This window comes from Pholcus phalangioides, unplaced genomic scaffold (assembly GCF_987345545.1).
Source record: "Pholcus phalangioides strain wild (caught in Gottingen) unplaced genomic scaffold, Ppha-v1.0 ptg000003l_1, whole genome shotgun sequence".
Lineage (NCBI taxonomy): Eukaryota > Metazoa > Arthropoda > Arachnida > Araneae > Pholcidae > Pholcus > Pholcus phalangioides.
In genome coordinates this window covers 24,077,626-24,099,852 of record NW_028301596.1, presented here as the reverse complement: position 1 = coordinate 24,099,852, position 22,227 = coordinate 24,077,626, and the positions used below count along the sequence as shown (strand labels likewise).

General features: G+C 39.0%; 1 protein-coding gene across 3 annotated transcripts in view; it reads left to right on the top strand.

Moving 5' to 3' along the window:
• LOC149088330 (ATP-dependent translocase ABCB1-like) overlaps positions 1-22,227 on the top strand; it is a 532,351-nt gene that overhangs the window by 235,467 nt on the left and 274,657 nt on the right. For all 3 annotated transcript variants that reach the window (XM_089247148.1, XM_089247163.1, XM_089247155.1), the window contains exon 6: positions 11,206-11,433. In XM_089247148.1, the coding sequence (XP_089103274.1) occupies positions 11,206-11,433 (228 nt within the window). The remainder of the gene's footprint in view (positions 1-11,205; positions 11,434-22,227) is intronic.

The window sequence follows — 22,227 nt, the reverse complement described above, 5'->3', positions numbered from 1 at the left end:
CTTGGGATGAGGAATTGCCAAAGAACATTCACAATCGATGGACAACATTTTATGAAGACTTCAAGCAAGTGGAGGACATCAAAATTCCAAGATATATGATGCAAATCTCTCCACATATGTTAGAAATTCACGGTTTCAGTGATGCATCAGAAAAGGCATACTCTGCGGTTGTGTACATTCAAACAGTTTCCAGTGGAGTTGCGAAGGTTCAACTAGTAACTGCAAAGACACGAGTGGCCCCTGTGAAGTCAACAACCTTGCCTCGACTTGAACTTTGTGGAGCAGTGCTGCTTGTAAGACTCATCAAGTTTACATGCAATGCACTATGTCTAGTCAACACAAACATATGGTGCTGGACTGACGATACAATAGTTCTCGCCTGTCTCTCTTCACATCCAAGCCGGTGGAAGATGTTTGTGGCTCATCGAGTGACAAAAATTCATGAACTCCTCCCTGAGGGTCTTTGGAATCACATTGAGGGAATCGACAATCCCTCTGATTGTGCATCACGAGGAATGACAGCCAACAAATTGAAGCCATTTCCCCTATGGTGGTATGGTCCAGAGTTTCTTTCCAAGCCAGGTCAGCTAGCAGACAAACCTGTGTTGTGCAGCTCCGTGGATGAAGTTTTGACTGAGGAGAAGAAAAATATTTCTTGCAACCAATCTGTGTTTGTTGGTATTAACGTCGATAATTTCCACATGACATGGAAATTATCGACAGGTTTTCCTCATTTACTTCTCTTCAGTGAGTCACGGCATATGTCTTCGGATTCATAGACAACTGCAAACTTGCTGCACCTGAAAGGAGCACAGGGTTTCTTACCACTCAAGAGCTGACATATGCATTATATACATGGATCAGGAGAGTTCAAGAAGTATAATTCAAATCAGAATTGTCTTCGTTGAGAAAATCAGGAACTCTACCTTCAAACTGCAATATTCTCCGGTTGAATCCATTCATTGGCGATGATGGAAGTATTTGGGTGGGCGAAAGATTGTGACATGCACATTGGTTGGGAAGTCACTGACATCCGATCCTTCTTTCAAAAGAGCATCATTTCACTCAGTTGATTACCCAGCATTATTATACAATGCATTTGCATGCTGGACCTCAACTTCTCCAAACTTGCATCCAACAGCAATTCTGGATTGTTTCTGGAAGAAGTGTCATCCAGCAATTTGTGAGAAAATGCATAACCTGTGTTCGCTATCGTGGCGCAACAGCTCCTCAAATCATGGGTGACCTACCGGCATCAAGAATAACACCATCTCGAACATTTCTTCACTGTGCTGTCGATTATGCAGGACCTTTCACCATCAGGATGTCGAAGGCACCTCGAGCAAAACCTTGCAAGGCATACCTGACACTTTTTGTATGTTTCTCAAGCAAAGCTGTGCATTGTGAGTAACTTGTCAACAGAGGCATTCATCGCCACTCTGAAACGATTCATTTCCAGGAGAGGAAAGCTGAGTGACTGTGGAACTAACTTTGTGAAAGCTGGCAAGGTGTGAAGGGAGTTTGCTCATCTGTTTTCATCTCTCACTCATGACAAACATGTTTCCAGTCATCTCACTGATGTCGGAGTAAACTGGCATTTCAATCCTCCAGCATCTCCACACATGGGAGGTCTTTGGGAAGCTGGAGTGAAAGCCGTGAAATACCATCTCAGGCGAATCACTTCCAACATACAGCTAACATTCAAAGAGCTGTATACCTTGTTGTCACAGATTGAGGCATGTCTCAATTCTCGTCCTCTCTGTGAACTTTCAAATGATCCAAACGACGTGTCTGCTCTCACTCCCGGTCACTTTCTCATAGGTGGACAGCATTGCCCGAGCCAGATTTCACACAAACAAAATTCAATCGTCTCACCTGTTGGCAGTTGGTACAGCGCCTTCTGCAACATTTATGGAGTCGTTGGAGAGCTGAGTAAGATACTCAGCTCTCCAACGACTCCAGTTGATTGCCATGTACGCTGCCAACAGCTCTCTATCATATGCACTGTACTTTCGCTGGGCCGGAGATAACGTCTTGGAGTAAAATGCCAATGGTGGAGAGCTGAGTATCTTACTCAGCTACAGCATAGAAGCAAGTGGTTGAAACCAAAAGAAAATCTCATTCTGGGTGATCTCGTTCTAGTGAAAGAAGATCGTCTACTACCCTTGCAGTGGAAACTTGTCGAGTGACCAAGTTGTTTCCGGGATCATGAGAGTTGTCTCTATCAAGTCCAAGGATGGGACATTTAAGAGAAATGTACAAAAACTTTGTGGTCTGCCAGTTGACAACTAGTATGACTGCTCAATGTTATACACTTATATATATCATGTTTTTTCTTGTCGTATTTTGAATTTTCATTGTTATTTTCAGCAAAGTGTTATACACCTCGTCTACTTGTACTGCATCTTATTTATTTCATATATCTCACATTTTTTTTTTGATTTCATGTACAATAGCATATGTTTCTTGGCATCTATACAATTTGCACATATTTTTTTTATAATTTTTACATGCAGCTGTCATTGTATTTCATGTAAACATGTCAGTATTGAAACGATGTTTCAAGGTGGGCGACATGTTGACACCCCTAGATGGCAGCAGCATGCGGTTGGCGAGCGGCCGTTGCCTTGAATGGCTGAACGTGCAACGGAAGGATCATCTCGGTGACCAACTGACAACAACACGGCTCGTGTACCGGTTTCCCTCTCATATTTCAATAAATTCATAGTTTATTAATTTCATTTTGAATTGTCCTTAGTTATCGATGGTTCGTTTATCGGAATATTCAGTGCTACTTACCTAAGACCCATCCTGAAAATCACGCCACAAGATCGTGAACAGTCAGTTTTTTTTTGTTTGCAGTATTCTTTTGAGGCCAAGTTCTCAGATATATGCTTATTCATCTACCAACCAGGGCCGTAGCATGACTTCTTGGCAGACATTTGCTTGGGGCCCTTAAACAGGAAAAAATTATACAAAATAGATGTACATTATTTGCAAGACCCCATTTGGCTTGGGGCCCTGGGGCAGTGCCCTGGTTGTCCCAGCCAGGGTAGTCTTGAGAGCCTCGTGGGCCCCCGGCAAGTGATTTTTTTAAGCCTTACCTGGCATATTCTTGAAAATTTCAACTAGTTCTCATTTTTGTGAGGGCCCCCCCCCCTTCCAGGCTTCAGGGCTGTGCCTGGGTGGGCCCATGCATTAAGACGGCACTGGCCTCAGACTAGCTACAGCCCTGCTACCACATCGCCAACAGAATGTCCTAAGAGTGAGCAAAATCTGCATTATGTTTTAATTGAGAATTGGATCCTAAAATGACATTCGCTTCTATAATCTGTAATAGTCTTAGACAGAGAAGTATTATCTTTGTATTCTCTTGCTTTAACTTCCTGATTTTCTCAGCTTTGTTGTCTTTCTCTTATACACTTCAAATTTTGACTTGCAGAAATGTCAGTCGACCCAATTGCCATTTTCTTTCATGCCATTTTGGTCTGTTTAAAAAATCTTTCCATACTTGGAATCTTCACGGAACCCGTACATTGTTGGCAATTCAAACATTTGCACATACAGAAATATCAAACAAATTTTGTTCATTTAAAGAAATATTTCCTAATTTTGTCAGCCTCCTTTTGAGATTTTGGTATTCCATTTGTATCCTCACAGTTTTCATTGCAATTTATTATAAGCCGAATAATTTCTTGACTTGAAACAGGCAAGGGCAAGACCATCATTTCAACTTTCTTCTGGGGAGGGGGGGGGGGGGGGCAATGAGCATGTACTCAATGTATGCATAGGTGTAAACTTGTATCCGGCACATGGGCCCGAGCCCCCAACATTTTTGAAGACCTGGCTCAGCCCCCCAAAAAATTCATATGAATATGGTTTTTTCATTTTGCAATGATGAAAAAAAAAAAATTTTAACCAAAAGTTGTCCTAATTATGAATTAGTTAATGTGGAAACAATCTGCTCAAAATTTTAGTTCTTTTAAAAACTCTGGATGGTCTTTGGCTTTCTTGTTCCATGACAATACATTTATCTCATTTCTTCTCTGCCGTTCAATCCCTAATTGCATCCTCCTTCTGTGTCAATCCTTACTGCTCAGAAGCAGGACCATATTTATGTTTTTGCTGCCTGTGGGCTGTATAAATTTTGCCGCCCCCTTCTCCTTCCACCCCCTCCCATGCCATTACTAATAAATCATAAACAAACAGAAGGCAAAAAAAAGGGTGCTGTATATAATGGTGCATAAATTTTACTTTTCTGTCCTGTATTCGTATCCTGTTCCCATCCATAATGATTGCCGTATAACAATAAGGGACACTCAACCTCCGGCACGCAGGCGTCTACACATGGATGAAAAACACTGAAAGATTTAATAAGAATGTATGTTGCGTGCATTCAAATATGAAAGTATCTCAGCAACAATCAATGGTGCCAAGATACCCCTGCAAAGGTTTTTCAAAGAGATTCTTTGTTAAACTGCTCTGTGGAGAGCCACTGATAAGCGCTGATTAGAGAAAAAGGTGCTGCGGGTGGGAAAAGTTTGATAACTCCTGACCTATATAAGTGTATAAGAAGCCCCACACATCCTCCAACGCTTCCTGCGCTAGGATCTTTTTCACAGGCGCTTCTGCAGTTAATTTACAACTTGAAAAAACCCAAACAATTATGGTAATTGTTCCAGGCCCTAGGACTGTTCCCATTTCAGCCCTTCCCTTGTGGGGTCAAATGCCAAACTTGGAAATCGGGCGTCAACATCTGCACAATAATTTTACAGATTTAAGGTTGAACTTGAAAATTATTGGCAACATTCCCAGTTTAAACGACAGCGGATGGTTTTTATACAGTTAATTACACAAAAAAAAGCATAACGAAAATGTCATTTAAATAAAAGCAAGTAAGCAAATTAAGCATGGGGTAGAATCTAATTCATCAATGTGTCACTATGAAATCCTTTGAACTTTGAAAAAAAAAACTTTTTTTGCTTTAAAAACTTAAAAAACTTTAAAAAAAAGTTTTTTTTTTTTTTTTTTTTTGCTTACATAGGAGAGTTTCATTATTCCAACAGAGAAAAATTGTGATTACTACTATCTAACTCAAACAGTTCAATCTTACACGAACGGCAAGGGGTGGTTCGATTCTCTGCATGTAGCTGGTCATCTGACAGAAAAAATGAGCGGAAAAAAAATTACACACCTTGGGAAGTACAGCAAAAACAATTTTTTTGCCTTCATATGGTAGGTATACTGCATATCAGTTCAAGGAAAACAGCTAGGCTGCACACTAATTTATGCTATCAGCGGCTCTTTTTTTGCTGAGTAGATAAAAGACTGGCAGCTAAAATATTATTAATTGAATGCATGTGTTGAATGAGTCTACAAAATGATTTTTTCCTCTCCCTATAGATATATTTGGTTCCGAGAAAAAAAGAAGCTATATCCGTTTGCAATTCCCATTTCCCCATAGGTGCCTACGGGCATTGGTGCCAGCTTCGATTTTGAACACCACAACACAAATCACAAAGGTGGGAAGAAAATGACAACGACATTTTGTTAATGGTGTCCTTTTTAAAGCAAAATTCTGTTTTGTGAACCCTAGGGGATGATGAGCAAGCCAGACGTTTTAGGAAAAGTGTGCAAACTTCTCAAACATGAATTCATTGGTGACTTATGGCCCAAAATAGGGCCAGGCATCACCTTAAGATTCTGATTCTATGAATTCATAGGTTCTCCGTTCATGAGGGAGGTGGATGGTGGCTTTTACCGTTGGCAGTGCAGAAAAGTAATGAAAAAAAACATGCAAATGAAAATGAATATAGTGATTTAATTAAAATACTTTTTTCAATTACTTAAATAAATTTCTTTCACTTTTCCATTGTACAACATGATGTATAATTTGTGTATGCATGTATGTCCAGAAAAGAGATGCACGAAACATTTTTGTCTCAATTTTCATGGTGCGTGCAATCAGTGTTTGATCTCGTTTATCAAAGCATCTTTTCTTTCATACACAAGAATCATCGTTGAGATTTGTCTTCCGTAAATACAGAATACTAAAATGATTATTTACATGTGTTCTGGAAGTAGTAGCGGAGATGTTTTCTGGTGTTTTCGACAATAACTTTATGGTGATAATTAAAATGTTGTGTATCTTTTCTTTTTATTTGAAGTTATTTATGTATTTTTTCCTTCACAAATTTTCCCTCACACTACTAGAAGTCGTGAAAAATTGAAAAACAAATGTCAAACCATTTCTTCTTCCTCTTTGAACCTTAATATACAGCATCTCATTTTACTAGGATGTTTTTTTTAATACATGTTTCTGTAACTTGTTTATTTATATTTATGTTCAGCTTTGAATTTTAATTTTGATAATAGCACTGGAATAAACAATTCTGTAGTCTGATATTTTTTTTGCTGTATAAACTTCAGATAACAAAGCTATGCCATTATTGAATTTATTTTTTTTTTTTTTCAAGTTTTATTTTCTCAGCTGCTTTTTTTTGTATTTTTTAACTACATTCATAAAACTATTGATTGATGTTTTTATCCCTTTTACATGGCATAATATCAATAAGCTTCCTTATGATTTTCAGCAGTAAATGAGTATAAAGTAATGAAAAAGTAATGGGTATGGAGAAGCTTTTTCAGAGTGAGCGTCGCTGTTTCTAGGGGCATCACCAACCTGTATGTGGGGTGTCGCTGTGAGCTTGAGATATTGATTTGTGCACCTATTTATGCTTTGAAGAAGTTACGGAAAAATATCTATTAATCTATGCTGAAAAGCCTCTTATGAATCATGAATTAGGCAAGGGAGCAGTGGTCAACAAAAGTTTGTGAACCATTGGTAGAGGGAAAAGTGTTCCACTGAGAGAGGGATTAACTTTACAAAACATTTGGGCTTGCCAATGCTAAAATAAGAAGGCGAGATATCTTCTCAATGCCACTCAAAGGGTTGAGATCAGTCTGAAATCAGCAATGAAACGTACTGTCTCAAGTCTATTACTGTGACTACCGTTGTGGTATTCAGATTCTATGATGCTCATTTTATTCTCATGCTTAATGGATATACAGGGTGTAGGGGAAAGTCCCTTGGACGTGAAATGACTAGCAAACAAGAAGAGCTACAGCTATGCAACTCCTCACAAGGAAAGGGTATTTCTTCAAAAATTTTAATTTTAAAAAAATGCACTTTCAGTGCAATATTTGAGCTATGTTCAAATGGTGATTGGAATGATTGATATTGCTGAGCAATACCATTCAAATGATTGGTATTGGTTTAGCAACACCAGCAGATGTGTTCCGCCGTCCCTGTTTTACCACATTATTCTGTCTACTTGACAGTTTTAAGCAAATGAACTATGGCGCCACACTGCTGCCGCTAGAGCGCTGGGCTGTCATAAAAAAATGGAAAGCTTAGTTCCTGAGACTGTAGCAGACTGATACAGAGCCGCCACTAGAGGGGGAGCAGGTGGGTCTACTGCCACAGGCGCCAGGCCAAAGGAGGAGCAAACTTACCCTCTTTACCTTACCATTCAACATTACAAGGGGGTGCCAAAATGTGTGCTTGCCTTGTGCTGACTAAGTACTTATCTAGTTACACATCCTTATTCCAGTACTTATATTGACACATCCAATATTCTAATCCAACCTTCACATTTCTCTGTTAGACTCAATCATTCCAAAAAATTACAGCCCATCTTTGCTTCTTCAGATTGTCACAAATTTAGCTTTTTCCCAAGAACTATTATCGACTGGAACAACCTACCATCAAATATTCTAGATTGCACTACGATTTCTGAATTTTCTCGTACCATCAATCGACACTTTTGCCATATATAATTCCGCATCCTCTTGTGTAGGCCTCGGCCAAACAATATTGTAAAAATAAATAAATAAATAGTTGCGCCTTCGTAGTATAGGTCAATTGTTCTACAAAAGTTTATGAACCATTGGTAGAGGGAAAAGTGTTCCACTGAGAGAGGGATTAACTTTACAAAACATTTGGGCTTGCCAATGTTAAAATAAAAGGGAGGCCTGGTAAATATTTTTTGTGTAAGTGAAATACCCGGCTTCGCAATGCAAATATAAGCCAATGATAGGCATTTTTAAGACAAATCGAATGCAATCAGGGACACAACTAGGGGGAGCGGGTTGGTCTGGTGCGCCAAGCCAGAGGGGACACAAATTTTACCATCAAACCTCTCTTCTTCAGCATTATAAAGGGCCTCAAAATATCTGGGGAGCATGCTTGCCCCAGCTGACCATGCGTCTAGTTGTGGCCCTAGAAACTACTCTGGTTTAAATAGCTTTCTTGTCTTGACACCAGGCTCGCATCCTGCTTCCGTAGCAAAATTGTTTTGCACTTTATCTCGAGAAGTTTGCGACGTAAATCGACGATATTGGTATCATCTATTAGCTATTTCAAAGACTAATCCGATGATACCAATATCATTATGTCCGTAGCGACAATGCTGTATATTGTTTATAAAAGTTTTCTCCAACACGGTCCTGCCCCTACATAGGGACAATGGCTAAAATTGGCAAAATCTGATGCCTGGTCCACGTGTTCTTTTTTGAAAGAAAGTACCGACACAATGAGATTGTAGGCACAAAGAAAGTGTTCATATCGAAACTTGCGGCCTTGTCCAGCCTACCACAATTTTCGTTCCACAAAAATAGAAACTAACGATATTTTGAATTAAAATCATTAAATTCTTTAAAAAAAGGGCTATGGCTGGAGAAGAAGAGGGGTCATTTTCAAAAAATTTCAGTAAAATGATTTTTGCACTTATGTTACGTTTTGACCTGTATGAGCTTATAAATGAGGTTTCATTATATTGAAACTGAGGGCCAGCCCCAACATTTTGAATAACTTTACGTCTATGAATGTATGTATATATATACCATTTCGAGAGTATTTTTTCAAAGCTGGGGGCAAGCCCCAACCCCCTGCCCTCCCTAAATGACGGGGCCTGGGAAAGGGGGATTTCTTCCAAATTTCTACAGTGTCACCAGAAACAATTTCGCTGCTATCTTTGACTGAAGGATCTTTCTTATTTCCCTTCCACAATAAATCATTTTTGTTCCACGAGAAATGCTCCATTCAATTGGAATACATGGGTAAAACTGTATGCTTCAGTTGTACTGAAGTTCCAAAAACACTACAAAAAGTTTCCCTTCTGTTAGTCCATGGCAACATAAATTGTGACTGATAAAACGTTTCACTTTCAAACTACCAACTGTGGTAGAAACAAGCTATTGAAACAAAGACAAACAGGGACCTCAGTCATAAAGATGTTCTACTGTAGTATAATTTTGCCTGTTATTTAGTAAGCAGTGTTTAGTAAGCATAAATTTGCCTGTTGTGGCGTTGTATTTGTATTGTAGTGGTTGAGTGGTCATAGTGATGGACTCACATCACGAGGTCCCGGCTGGTGCCACAGTGGTAGTGTCGACTAAGTTGGTTTTTTTCTGTGGTTCTCTCTCCCCCTCCTAACTTCAAGATGTGAATGCGAGCTGATCCCCCTGTTAAAAAGTCTTGCCACAGAGAGCAACAGGTCTACAAACAGTACAAATATTCAATCATTACAATTCCCTCATTTCACTTCTGAAATATAGATGGTAGCACTGAAACAGTCAGACACAACACTAGATATGCACTCAGATTGTTAGTTACACACACCTACACTTCCGGCACAACTCACTAGATAGTAAATTGTCCATGACTGACCTGAGTTGTATGTTTGAAAGAAAGAAGTCACAAACATAAATCATCACACAATGGAGGCCACGTGACTGTTTATGTTATGGTAAAATAGTTATCAGATTAGAACAGGCGATTCCATTTAGTAAAATACTTCAGAGTTAAATTTGCTATTTATGTGCAGAAACTAATTTCTAGTGCTGACGGTTCTGGCAATAATGTTTTAATAAAGTAATTAATTAATATTAGTTATCTTAGTAACAAAAATTAATTTGATGGGGGAAAAACATGAAAGAATATTTTAAAAAACAGGATAAATATTCACTTGAGGTGTGAAACCTCAAGGTAGCAATATTTTGGGCTGAAATTTGGAGACAATTTGCTCTAGCCAGTTTGACACCCCTCATATAATAACCAGTTTAACGCCATGTTAAGACTCAGGCTAAATAAATGTTGTTGAATAATTCATATATATAATAATAAATATTTTACAACAAATAATGCCATAATTGTTTTAATTATTTATTAAAATATTTACATTAAATGTATAAACAAATATAACAAAAAAAACTTGTTAGGGAGCTTTTTGTGAGAATAAATTTGAATACAAATTTTGTGTGTGTGAGTGAGTGTCACCGAATTCTATTAATTAACATATTTCAAAAACTAGATGTTCTAAACTTTTCTGTGATGTGGTAATCGTATCCTCCAAAATATCAACACCCAACAAGGTATGCAAGGGATGTTGCAGGAATTATATATATATATAAAGTTTGGGTTCTTTAAAGTACTGTCAGCAGGTAATAGTTAAACCCTGGAAAGGAAATTGAAAGCTATCAGTGTCTCAGCGGCATTCACCATCAATCCTATCTCCAACTCTTCTCAATCACTCTTTCATCTTCATGTTCTTCTCACATTCTTTATTTTTTAAAACATATTGTATGACATCAATATCTTATTCAAGAATAAAAATACAGTAAGTATGCTGGTATTGCTTTTTTGCTTGTCTTTTTTAAAAGTAAAACCATCATTTCTATAAAGCAATTTTTTATTGTTTTCCAGATAATTGGAGTTTTTCGATAATCTGAGGTAGCCTCATCCACCTCAAATTATTGAGACTGTGCTCCATTAATTTTTTATTCCAGTCACTGCTAGTTTTTTTTTAAATTTATTTCATGCTGTGTGCAAAGAATAAGAGAACTTTTTCTATCCTGACTAAATATGTTTCCTAATAGTTTTTATTTTGTCTGCACATACAGACTGAAATGCAGTCGAATCCCGTAATAACAAACTCCACGAGACCGGAGAAATCACTTCATTATAGCGAAATTTCATTATAAAGGAATTCCAGGTCTTCGCATGACTTCTGTATATACTTATCTGGGGGATTACAAAAGTGTTAGTAAAACGAGATTTCCACTATAACAGTATTCGTTAAAACGGGATTTGACTGTATATGTTTTTATATATTATATATTTCAAAATATTTCTTTGTATTACAGGGTGGATACAGGTCGTTTGATTGCAGATTCATCAGATCTCTGCATAAAAATGTCTGTTGTTGCTCTAACGGTTTTCTGTTGCAATTATTTAATGGTCAGCTTCTTCAGTATGGCAGCTGCAAATCAAGCATTCAGAGTAAGGTGCCTTTTCATGCAGTCTGTTCTGCGTCAAGATATTGGTTGGTTTGATACCAACCAAACTGGTGATTTTGCTAGTCGCATAACTGCGTATGTATCAAAGTCCTTGTTTCTTTTATTTTCCTTATAATTATTGGAAGCAAAACTGTAAATTTCCCATTTGAAATGCCACAGGAAATTCAATTTTTCATTTATTCTGAAAAAAGAGGTTATATATAAAGTAGTATTGCTGCCGTGTCTCATTGAACTTCTGTCACCAGATTTGTCCCGTCACGTGGATCTCTCCCAAGTTCTTTGGCGGGGACTTGAAGATGGACAAAAACTCACAGGAATGAGGATTTAAGAACAAATAAACATCTTTATTTACATGAACTAGAAGTACTGCTAAGACCACAGCAGCCTCACAAATGTACATCTTTCCACCTCGAATTCTACTGTTCGAGTCCCTAGAATCTTGTTCTTCTATTCTAACAATCGCATACCACACGAACCTTGCATGCATTCCTCAAGCCTTTTCAAATGCCCATACTTAATAACATTGCCCCCCTCTTCTTCTTGTGAGTTTTTGTCCCAGGCAATGTAGTCCTGAAATCGTTGAGTACTTCTTAATCCTTGTGATGGTGAGTAAGTCTGGTGACATGGACCACCTTAAACTTCAGTGACCTTTGAATCTACATCATGATGTTGTTCAGTCTTTTTCTGACACTATAACATTCTTCCCATGAAGTCTGGAGTTTCTAACACCATTTTTTCCTGACACAATAACGTCTTTTCTGTGAAGACTGTAGTTTCTGACACCCTCCTTTCTGGTGCTTCGGGCATCATCCTTTCTGGTGCTTCAGACATCCTCCTTTCCGTCATTTCAGATTCCAAAGCCAGACAAGGTCTCTCTCCTTGAAGTCGTGAGAAGTGGCCTTTGCATGGTATCAAGCTCTCATCTTCTCAGAGCTGAGGTTGATTACATCCTTGGTTATGCAATGCACATCCTCAAGGTGCTCTTGGAATTCCTTGATGGAGCATCTGGTGGTCGCATAAACAGCAGGTCACTCAACAGCTCAAGATCTCGTCCCATTTTCATCCCTGACAGCACTCCTACAGACCATTAAGAAGAGTGGTAACTTTGAGTCCCAATCGTGTTGTTTCTTTGCCACGAACAGTGAGAGGTGATTCAGAATAGTTCTGTTGAATCTCTCCACCATCCCATCAGATTCCAGTTGAAGCGAAGTAGTTCGCGTCTTTTCCATTCCCAAAAAGTTGCACATTCCAAGGAACAACACTGGCGTAAAGTTTCTTCCCCGATTGCAATAGATAAGCATGGTACCTTCGAATCGAGACACCCAATTCTGCACCAACACTTGTGCCTCCTCATTGGAAACGAGAAATGCTTTCGGCCACTTGGTGAAACAGTCCATCACCACAAGTATGTACTTGTTACCATAGTGGGTTTCAGGTAACGGTCCTGGATGTCAAGGGCTATTACCTTGAATGGTGTTCCAACATTGTTGCATTGAAGATGGGCACAACTCCACTTTGGAGGTTCTTTTCGACTGGCACAGGTGCCACAGTTCTCGCACCACTTCTCCACATCAGTCCTGGACTTATCCCAATTGAATCGCACACAAATCCTCCATAGTGTTCTAGTGATGCTGAAATGTCCATCAGTCACGCTTCCCTGCAACTCTTTCAACACTTCTTCCACATGGCCTCCAGGTATGATGAGTTGCCATCTGAAAGTCTTTCTAGCCTATGACTCCCAACTGCAGTAAAGCATACCGTTCCTCTTCTCCAAGGAGTCCCAATATCTCTTCATGGTTGGACTGGAAGAAGCGATGTCTTGCCACTCTGGTCTGTTCCCAATGTTATTGATCCACTGCTAAAGTCAAGATGGCAGAATAACTTTAAAGTAATAGCATACACGGGCAATGTTACAATCATGGTGTCAGGTCCAGTCATTAAAAAAGTAGGGACAATGGCGTGTGCTATTCTGACAAGGATTGATGATTGCAGGATCAGATGACATCAGTGAAATAGGGGTCTAGAGTTGAGCATTCCTTGAATCTGGGCTAACACTGTCAGAAATTCTTCCAGTGTCAGATTTGCACTGCCAGCTGACCTCTTGAAGTGGTATTTGAATGCTTTCACTCCTGCCTCCCACAAACCTCCAAAGTTTGGAGAGCCAGGAGGAATGAACTTCCAGTTCACAGATTCCGACGACAGAAAATCAGCTACAGATTGGTCAGGTCTTGCAACCAACTGACTGAGGTTCTTCAACTCCCTTTGAGCACCTATGAAATTGGTTGCATTATCAGAAAATATTACTGAACTCCTTCCTCTTCTTGTGAAAAACCACTTCAAGCATGCGATGAAAGATACAGAAGTCAGATCTCCAACCATCTCTATGTGAGCAGCTTTTGTCACAAAGCAGATGAAAATAGCAAACATAAATTTTCTTCAACTCTCCGTTCCTCTGATTAGAGATCTTCACGTGGAAAGGACCACAGAAGTCAACACCACAGATATTGAATGGCGGGTTCAGAGTAACTCTGTCCCTTGGAAGTTCACCCATAATTTCAGACACATTTTTGGGATGAACACGGAAGCAAGTCACACAATTAATATAACCTTTCTTGCCAGATTTCTTCCACCAAGTGGCCAAAACACAGCCTTCAACTCTTGAAGCCAGCAGACAATGAACCATGACATCTAACTTGAGGATTTCTCGAATTGTGTATGAATCTAAACACATAACTCAATATTCTGATAATCTTCACATAGCTGTTGCTGATACTTAACATCTGAGACAGCAGAACATTATCCTTTATGATGGCTAACACATTGCATTGGAGGTGGACACATTACTTTGAATTTCCTTCAATTCTTGTTGATATTCCTCGTCAGAAGGGTGTGGGCAATTGTCAATACGCTGCACCTTGTCTTCATGAAGGAAGGATGGGCCTCTCCAGACCTCTGGAGGTGGAGACTAAATCTGCTGGATTTTCCTCTGTCCTTACATCAGTGAGCATTGCAAGAGAGTTTTTGAATTCTGGAAACTCTGTTTGCCACAAATGTTTTCAATAGATGCGGGGATGTCTGAATCCAACTCAGGGCAATAGTGGAATCAGTCCACAAATATATACACTGAATTTCCAGCTTCAGTGAATACAAGACCTTATTTATAAGTTTGTATAACAATTCAGCTGCACATAACTCTAGATGAGGTATTGTGCTAGTTTTGATTGGAGCTACTCTGGATTTGCTGCACACCAAATTCACCCTGATGATGCAATGCATCTCAGATAAACTGCAGCACCATATGCAAGCTTCGATGCATCACAGAAGCCAAGAAGTTCTGAATGAATCACATCATCAACATGAATGTAACGAGACACTGGTACATATTTAAGATCAAGCAAAGAAATCGCAAAGATCTGCCATTCATGAGTGATTTTTGTAATATATCTACTACTTAATAATACCATTTGTAGATGGCAGCACCATCCTGCCTTGTAAGATGGTGATGGTAATAAAGAAAGGCACTCATGCTCTTGATGTCATGCTAACTGGTTGTAGCAATCTATGTCCATCGCTATAGTTAGTGGACCAAACATCAAATAGCCAAGCAGCAATTTATAACATGGTGTCAGTTGGAGAAATACTCATGTATTTTTGAATTTATGCTTCAAAGAAATTTTCTTCGAATGAAATTTTTGAAGATGATCCAGAAATAAATCCATACTTTGATGACCTGGCCCTTGGATCTTCATCCATGCAAGAACATTGTCAGTTACTCCGTCGGATCTTGACACGAGCCAGAGAAGCTAATATTAAGTTCAATATTGAAAAGACACAATTAGCCTTAACAACAGTCAATTATTTGGGATATATAATGTCTGATACTGGAATAGCTCCAGATCCCAAATAAGTTAAGGCCATTAACGAGTTTGCTGTTCCCAAATGTCGTGAGGATCCACAAAGATTTCTTGGAATGACAACTTATCTAGCCAAGTTTACTCCTCACTTGTCTAGTTTAACTCACTCGCTACGTCAGCTATTAAAACAAGATACTGAGTGGCTGTGAGGATGAAAATACCCAATGTGATTTTGACAAATTAAAACAAATGATAGAGCAAGCTCCATGTCTACAATATTTTGATGTAAAAAAAGTCAGCGACTGTTTCAGTGGATGCCAGCCAGCACGGATCAGGAGCAGTTCTCCTACAAGATAACAAACTAGTTGCATATGGATCTGCTACACTCACAGCAGCTCAAACGCGCTATGCACAGATCGAGAAAGAAGTGTTAGCTGTAATCGATGGACTTGAACATTTCAATTATTGCACCTATGGAAGACCAGTAGTTGTTCAAACCGATCACAAGCCCCTTCTAGGGTTGAATAAAAAGCAATATAACACAATCTCTCCCAGACTTCAGCACATGCTGTTGAGATTGAACAAATATGATGTTGAACTTATGTTTATACCTGGTAAAGAGCTAGAGATTGCAGACGCCTTGTCAAGAGCTCAATCGCCAAATGATAAATTTGAAGAGGATTATGATCAAGAAGCAGCTGTCTCGATTAATCTCCTTGCATGTGCTACACCCAATAAGTGGCACGAATATGCTTTGATGACAGGAAGTGATGCAGAGCTGCAAGATGTGCTTCATCATGTTCAAAAGGGATGGCCAGAAAAGAGTAGAACCAGAGCAGCAGCTCAGCCTTACTGGCACTGTAGAGATGAGCTGTATTATTCTAAAGAAGGAATAATATGCAGAGGCCGGAGACTTGTTTTGCCACAAGTTGCAAGACCAGAAGTTTTGGAAAAACTTCATATCTCGCATCGAGGTATTATTGCTTGCAAATTGAAAGCTAGAGAATATTTCTACTGGCCGAAAATAAATGACGATGTGGAAAACTACATCAATAGATGTAAAATCTGTCCGCAAAATCAGAGGGCAAATTCTAAAGAAGTCCTGTTCAAACAAATTCTGCCTGGAAGACCATGGGAAAAAGTGGCATGTGACTTTTTCTACTTGAGAGGTCAATGGTATCTTTTGATGATCGATTATTTCTCAAAGTACACAGAAGTTAAAAACATGAAGAGTACTAATGCAAAGGCAGTAATAGAAGCAATGAAAAGCATCTTTGCAAGGCATGGAATACCAGAAGAATTGGCGAGTGACGGAGGGCCACCATTTAATGCAGAAAGCCTTCGAAAATTTTTCAAAGAGTGGAATGTGACACATAGTATTACTTCACCTCACTTTCCCAGAAGCAATGGCCAATAGCTGAAGCCAGTAAAATCTTGAAAACCAGACAAGCATATCAGAAGGAAAGATTTGACAAACATGTAATGCATCATACTGAACTCAAACAAGGCTCAAGGGTATGGTTCAAGAAAAGACCTCGTGAACCATGGCAACAAGGTGTCATAACCAAGACAGGACTGAAACCTCATTCCTATATCATCGAGGGAAAAGATGCAGGTACATATCGAAGAAATAGACACCACGTAAGAGAAGACAGAACAACTAATGAGAAGATCACCAGAACCAGAACAGTTGAAGATTTGTACCCTTTAACGGCAGCTAAAAAGATGGCATCTTCAACTTCAGATGCAATTCCAGAAGCAGGTCAAATCCTGAGAAGATCAGAGAGGACTAGTTAAACCCATACGTTATAGACAATAAATTAAATATTCATTATCACATTATCATACATTAACTATAATAGAACTTTAATGTTTCTTAAAGAAAAGGGGCATGTAATATATCTACTACTTAATAATACCATTTGTAGATGGCAGCACCATCCTGCTTTGTAAGATGGTGATGGTAATAAAGAAAGGCAGTCATGCTCTTGATGTCATGTTAACTGGTTGTAGCAATCTATGTTCATCGCTATAGTTAGTGGACCAAACATCAAATAGCCAAGCAGCAATTTATAACAATTTTCTCAGGAAGTAGTTGATCCCAATTAACCTTGAGAAGCCATAGCTTCTGCATGAACATCTTTGCCCTAACAATGACTGGACCTAAAAGCCCCAACGGGTCGAACAATTGAGAAATGTATGACAACAATGATCTTTTACTAAGCACTGAACATGTATTTTCAAACGAAGATACAGTGAACTCGAATGTATCATGCACTGGATTCCACAGAACACCCAATGTTTTGATGCAATGTCCATCACTTGAGACATCAAACCGATAACCTTGATTTTCACAGGGCACATTTTGCATCAGCTGTTTTTTGTTCGAACACCACTTCCGTAGATTCATTCCACCAGCTTGCGGCATGTTCACCAGTTGAGCCTGCATTTCAATCATCATGCTGCATGCTGACATCGTCAGTACCAGATACAAGATCGTCGACATGAAAGTCAGACCTTGCAACTGAAGCTGCTTACGGAAACTGCATCTCTTCATCAATCACAAGTTGCTTAAGGGCTCTTGTAGCCAGATATGGAGCACTAGTCGTTCCATACGTCACCATGCCCAGCTGATAAATTTTCACTGGACCGTCAACACTATCCTTCCACAAGATTCTCTGCAAGTTCCTCTGACTAGGATCGATCTCAGTCATCTGGTACATTTTCTCTATATCAGTAGTGAAGGCTACGCGATGCTTTCAGAACCTTGCCATGATTGAGAACAGGTCTTCTTGGACCAGTTCACCATTCCTCTGCAAGTCATTCAGAGAAAGTCCATTTGAAGTAGGGGCTGATGCGTTGAACACAACTCTCAACTTAGTTGTACTTTTTTCAGGGCGGTACATAGGATGGTGAGGCATGTAATATACCACATTAACACAGTCTACCTTCACTTCATTCATATGGCCCAGATTTTCATACTCCAATATGAAATTTTGATAAAAGGACCTGAGGTGTGAATCTTTGGACAGTCGTTTCCACAGTGAATTCAGCCTTCGAAGAGCAGCTTCCTTTGATTGGCCTTAAGCACTCAGGGTCATCTTTTAGGTACATCTGTACACAATATTTTCCTGTACCATTTCTTTTGTGAGTCTTCTGGAAATGCTCCTCACAAAAGACTTCCCAAAGATTTCCCAAAACCGCTGGATAGATTGCTCTAAGCCCTCATTTCGAGAAAGGAAGCACAACTGTTTACTATGAGTACTGGGGATGCAACCACAAACTATGTAGCCAAAAACTGAGTCCTGCAGCATAATCTTGTCACTGATCGGGAGTTTCGAGTTTCGCAACAAGTTTAAGAATATCTCCACGACAATCAGCAGCTGAATCCTTCCTGGATTGCAAAACTGGGGATCAGCAAGTTGTATACCACTGGGAAATTCAATGTTCGACAAATTCAGAGGTGTCGATGGAGTGAATCCAGTCAACTTCGGAACAACCAAGAAATCCAAATTGCTTGAGAAATCACCTTTTGCGTTGGAACTTTGTAGAGATTTTTACCTTGATGGTCTGAGTAACACCATTTATTCCGCTCACCGGAGCATACACTTTCGTCTTTTTCAAGCCCAAAGCTTCGGCACAGCTCTCTGGCTGATATCAAATTCACTTGACTGCTGTTATCTAAGATAGCTTGAACATCCCTAATGTTTGCCAAAACATCTTCGATTCGCAAAACGAGTGCTCAGCAACGCAGTCGAACCTTTGTTTATATTACTCAGGCTTTGAAGAGAAAAAGATCGCTCGTCAGCTGTTTCTGCTGCTGTGTTGCGTCACCTGGTCCTTCACTCTTTAGGTCTCTTGTTTGGTCATTCACATGAATGAAAAAAAGAGGGGGGGTGGTAGCCTGGTCGATAAGATACTCCCCAAAAGTACCGAAGGATGTTTAGAGGTGTCGCGAGTTCGATACCCGGTTCGTCCTTGTCAGAAAACTTTCCTGACACAGGGGTACAACAAAAAACGGCGACTTGACTGCAGCAAGAAATTGCTATTGCAGGGAGTCCCCGATCGAGGGGTTAGCGCACCAACCTGACGACGAGTATAAAAAACTAACCTGCCGTTCGGAATCAGCAATAAAATTGTAGGTCCCGATCTGATTAGCCCTCGTGTGTAGAAAATGACCGTGGTGCGACAAAAATGATCAAATGAGAAAAATAGTGACTCAAAGTGTGAGTCACTCTTTTGCTCACTCACATGCTTGCAAACTCTCTAGGTCACTCTTTTGGTCTGAGCAGAGATGGATTTATTGAAGGTTATAAAAATTTCACCGCTCTTTTCCCATTTTGCTAATTTTCTTGGCCGCAAATTTGCGACCTTTTGAACTTGCTGGCCTGGGCTGTATCCCACCTAGTCTTCCTGTAAATAAGGCATTGTCTTCAGTGGCGGGGCATGCGAGTTTAAAATCAAATCTGAGTGTCGCAGAAAAAAAAACTGAGGGAAAAAATAGCAGCAAAAAAAAATGCAGATCAAGTTGAATATTTCTAGAACTAATAGAGATATGAATTATTAGTACAGTAGACTCTCGCTAATCTGGCACATATCACACCAGGGTGTGCTGGGTTACCAAATCGCAGAATTACTGCAAGTTGATTGAGAAAAATCCCATTTAAATAACGAACTTCTCCTCATAAACATGCGTGCACTGATATGTTTTTCTCTTCTATGCTCAAAGAAAACTGGTCTAAAAACACCGGATTACTGGAGGGATTATTGAAAGTCTGACTCTATATGTGTAGTATGGGAAACATCATTTGAAGACAAATAATGTGGGTTTCCAATGAAAATTTTTCATAAATTGGGTGTACAAAGTGTACAAAGCTGGAAATTTTTAATGAATTCTTTTAATTTCATTGTCGTCTTAGAAAATAATGAGAGGTAAATGAGTAAGTTGAAGGTATTATTTTTAAATACAGACATGTTATAAATGAGTATTTTACTGTAGTGTTTCTTTTCATTTTAAGAGAGGTATTTGACTAAAATTTTCATTGAATTTTTAAAATCGTTCACAGAAAGACAAATTAACTGTCTAGAACACAGTCTCCCAAACTTTTTTTTCCATCACCCCTTCTTCAAAAGTTTTTTCATTATCATCGCCCCCAACTCAAGTCAACCCATAGGATCCTATATTAAATTCAAAGCTTCTACCGCCTCCCTGAACGTTTGCATCGTCCCCAGGGGGCAATATTGTCCACATTTGGGAAACACTGGTCTAGAATGTGAATAATTGCAAGAAAAATTGTTAATGTTCCCTACATATTTAATGTTCCCTAATTTTTTTAAGTATTTGTTTTTATATTTTAAGTACGTTTGGCACCTTCGGACACTAGATTGGGCCTCACCGATCGACACCTTAACTGTAAAAATCTCCCTTCTCCAACAAATCACCCTGGATCCGCACTGCTTGAAGATGGGCAAAAATTCACAAGAACGAAGATTTAAAACAAATAAATGTCTTTATTTACGTAAACTAGAAGTATCGGTAAAACTTCAGCAGCCTTCTAAATGTACATCTTTCTTCCACCTTGAATTCTACTTTCCTTAGAATCTTGTTATTCTATTCTAACACTAGCATGTCATGCAAACCTTGCATGCATTCCCCAAGCCTTTTCAAATGTCATAACAATATACACATTATATATACTATAGAGTAAACAAAAAATTGGGAGAAATCATTCTCTAAGGCAGTTAGCAGTTATTCTATAATCATCCACCTGATTGCAAGAACTCGCAAATTGGTGACCTTTGAGTATGTATAAAAGATAACCTGTTTTGGAGATGCACTTTCGTATATGGTGCTTTGATATATGCTAAAACTAGGCAATCTGTAATGCAAGTCTAAGCAAAGTAATTATTGTTTCTTTTTATGTAAGATAATGCTAAATACATGGCCCCCACATGCTAGTGCCGGGCCCCTGGGCCAGGATTTTTCACAGGGCCCCCCCCCCCTGAAAAATGTTGTGCACCTCCCTTGAGAAAATATTATGGTGTATTTTTTCAGTACAAAAAAAAAAAAAAAACCCCTTTCGGGAAGAAAAAAATGTTGAATGCCCCCCCATGAAAAAATCCTGCATATAATACAGCATTTGTATATGCAGCAAGATATCGCTACAACGATAATCGATAATAAATACATCTACAATGATATTTTTTTCAAATCTTGTTTGGAATTGCCTGGCTTAATGTTAAACTCTCGGTGCACAACGACATCATCTACTATGATAAACCCATAGCTGCCAAGTCTCCCGAATTTTTCGGGAATCTCCTGAATTTTAGCTTCATCGTTCGACCTCCCTAAAAGTTCTTAAATTTCCCGAAGTTTTACAAATATTACAAAAATCCCTAATTGTCTCTAAAAATTCCCTACTTCATTAAAAAAATCCCTGCTTATGAAAACAATCCCTAAGGAATTTTTTGTGAGGCATGAAGCCTCTTTTTTTTCTTTGCAAAATGACGTCACACGTTGTAAATGGGGAAATACTCTTATCAAGGAAGTTTTACAAACCCTCTGATGGTAACAAGAAAGTTGTTTGTCTTATCCTGCAGGGAAATGGCTTAGCAGCCAATAGTCCTGGATAATAATTGAAGATTATAGTGAGGCGCATACGGTCAAAAATTTTTTTGTTGAAGTTACGTACGTGCGATATAACAAAGCATGAATACTGATAAGCAAAAACATATTTAATCAATTTTAAAGATACTTATTCCGTTGAATTTCCTTTCATCAAACGTTCCAGAAGAAGGCCGACGTTTCCTTTTTGTACAAGTTGTGTTACGGACATAAGCATTGGTCATGGAAAGACTGCCATCATCACTCGTGAAATGAAAAAAAAAACATCAAGCAAGTGTCACAAAAAGTCACGTGTTCTTCAAAAATTGACTGTGTTTTCCTTCATCTTCCGATGATTTTGGGTTCATTCGCGCAGAATGTTTGTTCACAGCGTTTCTGATTGAACACAAT